Genomic DNA, 12,633 nt, shown 5'->3' on the forward strand with positions numbered 1-12,633 from the left:
AGGCTGTCTTGATTTATTTTAATTTTTGATAAAAACATAGACTTTATAATATTAATTGCTTTTCAATTCCTTTGCTATATTATTTTTTATGTATTAGCACATTAAAATGTGAAACTACGTTTCTCTATATATTCTTCATTGAAATGGTAGTTAAACCTTTCTTTTAAATAGGGTATACAGTTTGTTTCTCAATGATATGACATATAATCTGAATTATTTGTGTTGAATTCCAACATTCAGAATGAAGTATTTGGGTTTAAATCTTTTAGGAGAATATGAGTTATACAGAATAATTAGAAAGCAACATAATACTCCTGTGTAAACTAAAATATTACATATTTGGAATATTAATAGTGGTTAATACACTAAAGTATACTTATTATATTAGATCACCTGACATTGCTAGGTCAAATGTTAGCAATTTTTTATTACAACTTATATTATCGAGGTGACTTTGTACGTGCCTGTTATTTGTGCAATCAAAATAAAACTGCATAAAAATTAGCCCTTTGTGAATTGTGCAAACTCAACACTCAACTCTTCCGTCGTCACTTGACATCTGCTTGATTTCCACCTGTGTGGCTGCGTGGTAACTCTACCTTAAGGTGCTCATTGGGGGGAAAGCAAGTGGTACCAGCACACTTGGACCATTAAAATTTTGTTACATTTTAAAACACCATCTTTTAGTGATAATATGGAATTATTTATGTGTACTATAGTATCTAAACACCATACATAATAGACATTTGACTAAGCTACAAGATGAATATATTTCTTGTCATGGAGATTTAGTTGTATTAAATTAATGAGACTTTCTGAAGATGTCTTGCTGATGAGGAAACAATTTTGACTTGAAAAGTCCTAGTGTCCATAGATCTGAATTATGTTCTTGTTATTTTTAAATATTTATTTATTCTTAGTTTTGTGTGTGTGTGTGTGTGTGTGTGTGTGTGGGGAGAGAGAGAGAGAGAGAGAGAGAGAGAATATGAATGAATGAGAATGAATGAATGTACATACACATACTGTTGTGCCAAAGTGTATGTATGTTACATACACTCAGTTACAAATTGCAAGTATGTATGTTACATACACTGAGTTACAAATGGTTGTAGGCAGCCATATAAGTACTGGGAACTAAGTCTAGGTCCCCAACAAAGGAAATGAGCACTCTTAACTGCTGAGCCATCTCTCTAGCCCCTAGATACAAACTCTTATTTCTTGCCTCTAGCAGATTATGAGACACAAACAAATGCCATAGCCTCCTGGAATCATCTTCTTGAATGCCCCCAACAAGCACAAGTGAATTTACCTTTCTTTAAAAATCTATGCTATGGTCATCCTACACTAGAATGGGGACCACTGGACTAGGAAAGTCCCATCAAACCTTCTTGGTCCTGCATTCCAACTCATAAAATAACAGAAAGGATATCTGAAAAAAAAAACTATCAGGAATCTATCTATTATTTACTTACCTAAAATTTATATATGATACATATGTATCGTATATAAGCATACACACACACATATAGTTTAAATGAAATTTTCTCAGCAGGGCTAACAATGGCCTGCTAAAGAGTCATAGAGTGACAGAAAACCAACAGCAGACATGAGAAGTCCCTTTTGAGTTGTTGATCAGGGGAGTTTGGGAGACTCCCACTTTACAGGACTTTGCAGATGCTCTTGGTCACCTCCCAGAGACTGAAAGTCACTATTGCTGAAGCCACCAGGCAGACACAGGATTGGGAGGATCGGAGTTGGATCTGACCTAAAAGCCTCCTTTTTGAGGACTAGCATTTATGGTAACAGAAGGTACGGTACCCCACAAGCTCCCAATGGAGGGAAGCAACCAATAATCCCAAATAACTATGATAACCAGAATGTCATGATAACCCTAAGGATGCAGTAGCAGCAAGCATAATTAGACTTAAGGTCTAGTCAACAAGAGGGAAATCACGCTGCTGGTACTGGTACCTAGCCAACTACTTGGGGCTAATGAGGTTGTAGATGTTGGAGAAAAACCAATAACCACCACTTCACTAAGGCAGCATAAATCCTATGTGTATTACAAGTATTTGTCTTTATACCTGGAGATAAATGTGGCGCTCATCCTTCATCAAGGAATGCAAGCGATTGCATGGTGCCAACCCCAATGGATACAGCCACAATACAACCCCTGTCCCTAAGGCCTAGGAAACATCTCAGGAGATGGGACCAAAAGAGTGTAAAAACCGCAGGACCAGGACAACTGCTGTGAAATTGTGTCTCCTAGATGTTATAGGGGAGCTTCATCCAATAAAATCTCAACAAGATGGCCGCCTAATCAAGACCTAAACAAATGAAGACACCAACAACATTCTACCACGGAAAGGGAATGTGGTGGGTCTCCAGCCCTGGAGGAAGAACTAGAGGCAACTGGAAATGCTCAGAGAGGGATACATTGTCTCCAAAGGGGAAAGCTACCTCATTGGTTATCCAGTAGCAACTGGTCAGCCCTGAAATCCTATCTATACAAGTAACATAATAGGGAATGAGCAGCAGGTTACAGTCAAAGGAAAAGAAGCTATGGGTTTGGGAGGGGACAACGGGTAGGTTCATGGGAAGTCGAGGGAGGAAACTAACAGGGGAATCGATACAATTGTATTTTATTTTACAAAGTAAAACAATGTAAAAGAAAGAAAACACTGCTACTGTTAACTTGGCAGAAAGGACAGAAACTAAATTTGAAGTTGTGAAAGTGAGAAGACTAACCACTCACGCTGATAATTATGTATGAGGTCTTTCCGTTTGAATGGATGCCAGAAACCAGAGAGGATAGAATTGATGAGCCAGTATGTCATGCTGGCACTGGGTACAGTCTGAATGGAGAATAATCCAGATAATTGCTTAATTGCATACTCCTTAAAGAGGGAAACGGAAGCTCCCCAAAGCTGGTGGTTCACAGTAAATATCTTTGATCTCAACCATCGATTAAACAAGAACCCAAGGATGTTGCTCTGATGGCTCGCCTCCACAGGGTTTGATGTTTAAGGCCACAAGACTTAGCTTTTAACTGTTTCCTATCAGAACCTGTCAGGCTTTTTGTACTTTGGAATGATTTCACAGTACTGTACTCACAATGAAAAAGAAAAGCAGATGGCTTCTGGCTACAAACGTAATACAGGAAAGCGGTAAACAAATGCTCCCACTGAGAGACAGTGCCCTGGACAGCTTATGACAGAATCCTGGCTCAGCCTGGGATGGGGCCTTCTTGGGTCACTTCTCTTATTCTATATGACCTCCAAAGGCCTTCGTTGTGGTTAGTGTGAGTTAGCTTATTTAAATGCTCTGTGATTCAGGATTCAGTTTTGTAATGGTAAATTGGGGGTGATGATAGCAGGGTGTGGTATGGTATGGGTGGTATAAGTTAGTTATGTAAAGCGGTGAACCCCACACCCTGCATTCTATAAACCACATATAGTGGCAGCAGACATGCAGTTCTGTTCACATTTCCACCATGGCAGGTTCATATAAAATTATTTTTTTTAATTAACTTTATCGAGTTATTTTTCTTTTAAAGACTGGCAATGGTTGAGATACAATTATCAGTGTGGTAAAGCCCATTTTGTAAGCAGTGGTGTGAGAAAGGGGCCCTGTGCATCCCGTGCGCATGTGCAGATAGGCATTATCTCTAATGTTTGACTGTTGGTGATTGACACATGTATCTGTGTATGTCACATTTAGCATGGCTTTGGAGACGGTGGTATAAGTCATTAATGTGCTTTGTTTCCCTTTCTTTCTCTTCTTCGAGGTCCTCTTGAGACTTATTTTTAGGGCCCTTTCTTTGAGCTGTAGGCATGCATATTTAATGATTGCCATTTTTATTCCTTTTGTACTATTAAAAATTAAATATCAGGCAGAATACCTCCTTTAATTTCCCCTTGGAGCAATAAAATGTTACCAGTAACTGTTTCTTGAGATCCGTAGCAATACCCTTTGTCAAAACAGAAGTACACAACAAAGCCAGGAAAACATTTACAAAGTGCTCTTAAGACTAGTACATGTTAGGGGATTGTGCCAGGGGACTTACTGTCGGGGGTGCACAGGGTTGCTTTTTCCACATCAGCCAGCTGGTATATCTGGTATCTCTGTCATCTTGCTGATGCTGGTCAAGCTATCTGGTGTGAAGCAATATCTCACCGTAGTTCTCACTTGCTTCTCCCCTTAAGATTAGTCTCCTCTCCCTCCACTCCTCTCAGTTCCTCCACCCCTGCCAGTTCCCCTCTCCCCCAGATCCACTTCTCTTTCCCTTTGGAAAAGAGTAGGCTTCCCAGGGATATCAACTGAAAATAGCAAGATGCCGTAAGACTAGGCACAAACCCTCACACCAAGGCTAAACTACACCTGCTGAGCATCTGTGTGTCTTCTCCTGAGAGATGCCTCTTTGGGACTTTTCCCTGGTACCTCATTTGATTCTGTGCTTCTAAGTTACTTATGTTCCGCGTATTGATCCCTTTGCAGATGTGTAGGTTTCTGGTGTCATCTCCCATTTCATTGGCTGCTGCTCTATTCCAGATGTTCCCTCTGCTACGCATTTTCCCCAGTTTGATGTCATCTGACTCTCTCTGTGCTTCTGGTGTCAGATCTAGGAAATAACTTCCAAAACCAGTACTGAAGACCTTTTCTTGTTTCCTCTTAGATGTTTTATGGTTTCAGGCAGGGTTCGGTTTCAGCCTTTGCACATGGGCATCCATTTCTTGTGTGTTTATTGGAAAGACTACCATGTCCCCATTGTGTATTCCTCCTAATACCCTCAAAACTTAGCTGACTATAATTGTGAGCATTTATTTCTAGTCTGTCCAGTGTTTTAAAGAATATCCATGGATATGTTCATAATCAAATTATCTTGTTAGTAAAAATTAATTTAATTCATACAAATTAATTCTATATTATAATATGGAGTCAGGAAATATTTTTCAAAAGTCCTCTTACTCCTTGGTTTTTCTAATGGTTTCATGTGAACCAGGAGCTGTCTTTCTATTTTAGTGAAAACAGTGCCATTAGAATCTTTATGGAGATTACTGGACTGAGTAGAGATATTTGGGTGGTATATGACCATTTTAACTGATCGATGCATGGATACAAAATATCTTTCCATTCATTTGCATCTTCAGTTTTTTAGTATAAAGATATTTCTTTGGTTAATTTTAGGTATTTTTGTCCCTTTTGAGTCTTTATTGAGGGAGTTATATTCCTAATTTCTTTACTGATTGTATTAGTCAGGGTTCTCTAGAGTCATAGAACATATGTAATGCCTCTTTATATTGAGGGAATTTATTGTGAAGGTTTATAGTCTGTAATCCAACTAACCCAAAAACAGTCAGCTGTGAACGAGAAGTCCAAGAATATAGCAGTTGCTCAGTTCCCCAAGGCAGGTTGTTTCAGCTGGTCTTCTGTAGAAGGAGGTTCCAACAGATGTGGTGGCCAGTAAGTGCAAACAATTGAAGAAGAGTGAATCTTCCTTCTTCAGATGTCCTTATGTTGTCAAAGAGAAGTAATCCTATATTGTTCCTGTGAAGGAAAGACTAAGTGTTCTCCACTGAGTATAATGCACACTGTCTTAGTTAGGGTTTTGGTTTTTTGTTGGTTTGGTTTTTTTTTTTTATTGTTTTTGGTTTGTTTTTGTTTTTGAGACATGGTTTCTCTGTATAGCCCTGGCTGTCCTGGAACTCACTTTGTAGACCAGGCTGACCTTGAACTCAGAAATCTGCCTGCCTCTGCCTCCCAAGTGCTAGAATTGAAGGTGTGCACCACCACGCCCGGTTCTTAGTTAGGGTTTTACTGCTGTGAAGAAATACCATGACCAATTCTAAGGAGGGGCATAGTGTCCACACTTCAGTCTTCATTCTTCTTGAGTTTCATGTGTTTAGCAAATTGTATCTTATATCTTGGGTATCCTAGGTTTGGGGCTAATATCCACTTATCAGTGAGTACATATTGTGTGAGTTCCTTTGTGAATGTGTTACCTCACTCAGGATGATGCCCTCCAGGTCCATCCATTTGGCTAGGAATTTCATAAATTCATTCTTTTTAATAGCTGAGTAGTACTCCATTGTGTAGATGTACCACATTTTCTGTATCCATTCCTCTGTTGAGGGGCATCTGGGTTCTTTCCAGCTTCTGGCTATTATAAATAAGGCTGCTATGAACATAGTGGAGCATGTGTCCTTCTTACCAGTTGGGGCATCTTCTGGATATATGCCCAGAAGAGGTATTGCTGGATCCTCCGGTAATACTATGTCCAATTTTCTGAGGAACCGCCAGACTGATTTCCAGAGTGGTTGTACAAGCCTGCAATCCCACCAACAATGGAGGAGTGTTCCTCTTTCTCTACATCCACACCAGCAACCCATGGAAGGAGTTACAGAGACAAACTTTGGAGCTGAGATGAAAGGATGGACCATGTAGAGACTGCCATATCCAGGGATCCACCCCATAATCAGCATCCAAACGCTGACACCATTGCATACACTAGCAAGATTTTATCGAAAGGACCCAGATGTAGCTGTCTCTTGTGAGACTATGCCGGGGCCTAGCAAACACAGAAGTGAATGCTCACAGTCAGCTAATGGATGGATCACAGGGCTCCCAATGGAGGAGCTAGAGAAAGTAGCCAAGGAGCTAAAGGGATCTGCAACCCTATAGGTGGAACAACATTATGAACTAACCAGTACCCCGAGCTCTTGACTCTAGCTGCATATGTATCAAAAGATGGCCTAGTCGGCCATCACTGGAAAGAGAGGCCCATTGGACACGCAAACTTTATATGCCCCAGTACAGGGGAACGCCAGGGCCAAAAAGGGGAAGTGGGTGGGTAGGGGAGTGGGGGTGGGTAGGTATGGGGGACTTTTGGTATAGCATTGGAAATGTAAATGAGCTAAATACTTAATAAAAAATGGAAAAAAAAAGAAATACCATGACCAAGACAAGTCATATAAAGGACAACATTTAATTGGTGTTGGCTTACAGAGGTTCAGTCCATTATCATCAAGGTGGGAGCATTGCAGCATCTAGGCAGGCATGGTGCAGGCAGAGCTGAGAGTTCTACATCTTCATCTTAAGGCTGCTAGGGGAAGACTGACTTCCAGGCATCTAGGATGAGGGTCTTAAAGCCCATGCCCACATTGACACACCTACTCCAACAAGGTTACACCTAATAGTGCCACTCCCTGGGCCAAGAATATACAAACCATCATACACACACACTATGAGTGTGTCAAGAATCAGTTCTGTCGATGTACATTCTTAATATATCCACAAACATCAGTCTGTCACGGATGGTCCAGCTATAGAAATGTGTGTGCCATCCATCCTAGGAATGCTCACACAGAAATGTCACAGAATGTGGCCTCATAGTTAAGTATTATATAACTCCAAACCTGTTTTTGTTTGTTTGTTTATTATTTTAATATGAAAGGGTGATGAATTTTTTTCAAAAGATATTTCATACCTACTGAAGTAGTCATGATTCTAACCCTTCATTTTTATAAAGTATTGTATTATATTGATTGACCTGTCATTGCTTGCCTCTCTTTGCATTCTATGAGTAACTTGTACTTGTTTTAGTGTGCAAGCTTTCTGTATGCTGTCAATTTGCTAAGAATTATACCTATGTTTATTGGGAATATTTTCTGTAACATTCAGTCAGTCAGTCAGTCAGTCAGTCTAACCTTGTTATCCAGTAACGTTATTTTATGAATTGAACTGAGAAGTTTTTCCTTCTAAATATTCAGAGTGTCTGGGAAGGGGTGACTACAACCCTCTTAATGACTTGGTGTCATTCCCTTGTGAAGTCTTGTGATCCATCTGTATTAAGTGGTCTCTGACTAGTGACTCAGTCCTTTACTTAATCTTGTTCTATACAGACTATGTCTTAGTTAGGGTTTTACTGCTGTGAACAGACACAATGACCAAAGCAACTCTTATAAGGACAACATTTAATTGGGGCTGACCTACAGGTTTAGGGGTTCAGTCCATTATCATCAAGGTGGGAGCATGGCAGCATCTAGGCAGGCATGGTGCAGGCAGAGCTGAGAGTTCTACATCTTCATCTGAAGGCTGCTAATGAAAGACTGACTTCTAGGCTGCTAGGATGAGGGTCTTATGACCACAGTGACACACCTACTCCCACGGGGCCACACCTCCTAATAGTGCCACTCCCTGGGTCTCAGCATGCGCATTTCAAGACTACTTTTAATGTTAATATAAAAAGCTAATTTGATTATTTTATAGAAAGCTGGATTTTGACAAATACTAAACTCTAAGTATAAATCGTAATATTTTAAGGGCATTATGAAGACTGGTGAGAAAGAACAGGGAATGTGTTGTGGGCAATGGGAAATGGTCCTGAAGCAACAGGCCTTCCACACTCTCTCTGTATTTATAGGGATGGACAGAGGCTAGCTGTCTTTGGTTAAGTGGAAGAGCCAGTGTAACCCAGGGGCCACTTACCTTTTCCCAGTCACCTATGTATTCACATGTACTTGTTCTGGGTCCTCAGTTAAAAGTGGGAACATAATGAAAACTAGATACAGTGTTTTCTCCAGGACACTAATTAAACTATCCAAGGTTATTAGTAATCATTTTATTCTTAGCGTTTCTTTCACAATCCATGATGTTCTTCAGGGAAGGGATGCTACCATGTTTATTGTTTTGTTTTTTTTTTTTTTTAGTTAGTTTTTTTTTTTAAGAAAATACAAAGGTGACATATTTTTCTCATCCTTTGGAGACTGTACTTTGGGGTGGGTATTTCTAGACATTAGTGGAGCCTAGAAGCCAGCCCTCGTGAGCAACAGCATCGTTGTGTGACCAGAACCTTGTTCATTGCAGGACCGTCCTCTTCACCCTGACTTCCGTGGTGGTGCTTGTCATCACGACCGACTGGATCAGCTGGGACAAACTGAACCGTGGGTTTTTGCCCAGTGATGAGGTCTCCCGAGCCTTTCTTGCTTCTTTCATCTTGGTCTTTGACCTCCTTATTGTGATGCAGGTGAGTGTCCACGTTCCCTATTCTCTCTGAAGCTGGTCTCTGCTTTCTTCTCAGTGTAAACATGGGCTCTACGTGTCTAGAGAACTTAATTACAGTTGTGATTAATGGGGCTTTCTCTATTCTGTTTCTCTGTAAGTTTCCTGGGCAGAAAAGACGTGTGTGTGTGTGTGTGTGTGTGTGTGTGTGTGTGTGTGTGTGTTTATGTGTGAGTATCTGTGTAAGAGAGTGGGAGAAGGAGGGACAGGGAGAGAGGGAGGGGGACAGGGAGAGAATTTATTTTATCAACATTGTTAGGTGGGGCCTGGAAATGTGTTTATTGTTGTTGTTGTTGTTGTTGTTGTTGTTAGGCAGGGATAATGCAGGAAGCAAAACAAGTCAAAAAACAGAAGCCCCTCCTCCCCCAAACTGTCATTTGGTAAGCAGAGTACTCAAAGGTCAAAATGGTAGAAAGCCATCAAATGCAGAGAAAAGCCATTGTTAAAGCAACCCTGGGGTTGCAGCCGTTGAATGGAGTAGTGAGAAACTGCTTTTCTGGTTATGAAAACGATCACTTTCAGTAGTCACTAGAGACGCTTCCATTTCATGCACACAGTATTTCCACCCTGCCTAGCAATATATGGTTTTGTAAAAACATCGTGCTAGTGAGTGTTCTCGGTGATGGCCGCTGGAGTAAGTGTTTGGAGTGTAGGAGTGTTCTTTTGAAAGAGACAGAAGGAGACATTTGCTATTTCTCAGTCCTTTATCTTGCTCATTAAATGTCTATCCATTTGCTAGACATTTTCAAATTGCTTTCATAAGGCAGTTTTGTTTCCCCTCCTGAGGCTCTATAAGTCATGAGCACAATGGCTGCCATTGCCAAGGGGGAAGGAAACTCCATTGTGCTCTGAATTTATGTGAGATTTTGCAGGATAGCAGATTGGTTTTTTTTTTTTGTTTCTAGAGGCAAAGAGGGGCCTTTATGAGAGCTATTGTGTTGCTGAAAAGCAGAACAATAGTGTTTTGTTTTGTTACATATCCTGGGCATTGGCTTCCATGTGGTACTTACAGTGTATCACGGCTTCTAATGGGCTGTATTTTAAAATACATTATAGTTTAAAACTATCTGAAGACATAAGCTTGAAAACTTTTGTGTCTTCTAGAAATACATATGTGTCTTTTTCATTTTCTGCAAGACACTAGCATGGTGGAGAGAGCCTTGGGCATGAGGTCAGATATGATTGGTGGGCTCCATCTGTATCGCATTAGTTGCAGGACCTAGTCTACGGAACTCCAATTTGAGTTTTTAACAATTATGCAATAATCTATCAGGTATTTCTATAACAAGTCCATCTTATCTTATTCTGTTTCCTAATTAATATCTTCCCAATGTTAAACTCTCACGCCAGTTGACTGGCCCACATGTACTCCCCAGACCCCATTTACAGTCAAAGGTACAGACAGCCTAGTAGAGTGTTAGCGCCTTTGATTTGTGCAGATGTGGGTGCTGCACCTCCTTCGAATGACAGTGCAAGCTTTCCCTTCTTCTGTGTTCATGCAAATTTTAAGTATTCCTCCAAGTAGAATCACTAAAAAGCCAAGGACATCAAGTGGAAAAACACTGTATTAGAATTTCTACAAATTAGAGATTCATTCAAAAAGTGCTCAATAAAGACAAGCAGATGAAGGGAAAGCCAGTCAGGACTGCAACACAAAAGGCCTTCTAGGCTATTTTTTTTAATGCATAAAAATATACAGTCAGTAAAATGCTGATGTGTCCAGAGTAGCCAGAGACCAGTTGACAAGATGAAATGTCTGCGATGAGGAATAACTCAATTTCAACCATGTTGGCTGCAAGTAATATGGAGCCTGCCAGTGACATTTCATCAGAGGGGGAAGGCATGTCCCCTTCACAGGGACACTGCAGGCATCTCACTAGGAAGGGCTCCATTGTCTCTTCAAAGAGGAGACCCAATCAACAGAAAACAGACCAAGTCTTTGCTCCCCTCTTGCAGCAAAGCAGCTTCTTCGATTTTCAGGGGTTTCTTTTTTTCTTTTCTTCTTTTTAGATATTTTCTTTATTTACATTTCAAATGTTATCCCCTTTCCTGGTTTCCCCTCTGGTTTCCCCTCTGAAAGCCCCCTATCCCCTCCCCACTTCCCCTGCTCACCAACCCAACCCACTCCCACTTCCTGGCCCTGGCATTTCCCTACACTGGGGCTTAAAGCCTTCACAGGACCAAGGGCCTCTCCTCTCATTGATGATGGAATAGGCCATCCTCTGCTACATATGCAGCTGGAGCCATGAATCCCACTATATGTATTCTTTGGTTGGTGGTTTAGTCCCAGGGATCTCTTGGGGTACTGTTCATATTGTTGTTCCTCCTACAGGGCTGCAAACCCCTTCAGCTCCCTGGGTACTTTCTCTAGCTCCTTCATTAGGGACCCTGTGCTCCTTCGAATGGATGGCAGTGAGCATCTACTTCTTTACTTTTTTATTTTTTATTAGGTATTTTCCTCATTTACATTTCCAATGCTATCCTAAAAGTCCCCCATACCACCCCCCCCACTCCCCTACCCACCCACTCCCACTTCTTGGTCCCGGCGTTCCCCTGTACTGAGGCATATAAAGTTTGTACAACCAATGGGCCTCTCTTTCCACTGATGGCTGACTAGGCCATCTTCTGATACATATGCAGATAGAGATACGAGCTAGAGAAAGTACCCAAGGTGCTAAAGGGATCTGTAACCCTATAGGTGGAACAACAATATGAACTAACCAGTACCCCCTGGAGCATCCACTTCTGTATTTGTTAGGCACTGGCAGAGCCTCTCAGAAGAGAGCTATATCAGGCTCCTGTCAGCAAGGACTTCTTGGCATTCACAATAGTGTCTGGGTTTGGTGATTGTAAATGGGATGGATCTCCAGGTGGGGCAGTCTCTGGATGGTCATTCCTTCAGGCTCTGCTCCGAACTTTGTCGCTGTAACTCTTTTCATGGGTATTTTGTTCCCTCTCCTAAGAAGGATTGAAGTTTCCACACTTTGGTCTTCCCTCTTCTTGAGTTTCATGTGGTTTGTGACTATTATCTTGGGTATTCCGCCTGCTAAAAAAATGGGGTGCAAGTCTAAACAAAGAATTCTCAACTGAGGAATATCAAATGGCTGAGAAGCACCTAAAAATGTTCAATATTCTTAATCATCAGGGAAATGCAAATCAAAACAACCCTGAGATCCCACCTCACACCAGTCAGATTGGCTAAAATCAAAAACTCAGGTGACAGCAGATGCTGGCAAGGATGTGGAGAAAGAGAAACATTCTTCCACTGCTGGTGGGATTGCAAGCTTGTACAACCACTCTGGAAATCAGTTTGGCGGTTCCTCAGAAAATTAGATATAGTACTACCGGAGGACCCAACAATACCACTCCTGGGCACATACCCAGAAGATGCTCCAACATGTAATAAGGACACATGCTCCACTATGTTTATTACAGCCTTATTTATAATTACCAGGAGCTGTAAAGAACCCAGATGTCCCTCAACAGAGGAATGGATACAGAAATTATGGTACATTTACACAATGGAGTACTACTCAGCTATTAAAAAACAATGAATTTATAAAATTCTTAGGC

The 12,633-nt window shown here is 41.0% G+C and overlaps 1 protein-coding gene across 1 annotated transcript in view; it reads left to right on the forward strand.

Moving 5' to 3' along the window:
* The window catches only part of Tmem117 (transmembrane protein 117), a 466,913-nt gene that overhangs the window by 373,266 nt on the left and 81,014 nt on the right, over positions 1-12,633 (forward strand). The window contains exon 6 of the mRNA NM_178789.4: positions 8,866-9,025. Within this exon, the coding sequence (NP_848904.1) occupies positions 8,866-9,025 (160 nt within the window). The remainder of the gene's footprint in view (positions 1-8,865; positions 9,026-12,633) is intronic.

Source organism: Mus musculus, chromosome 15 (genome assembly GCF_000001635.26).
Source record: "Mus musculus strain C57BL/6J chromosome 15, GRCm38.p6 C57BL/6J".
Taxonomy (NCBI): Eukaryota; Metazoa; Chordata; class Mammalia; order Rodentia; family Muridae; genus Mus; species Mus musculus.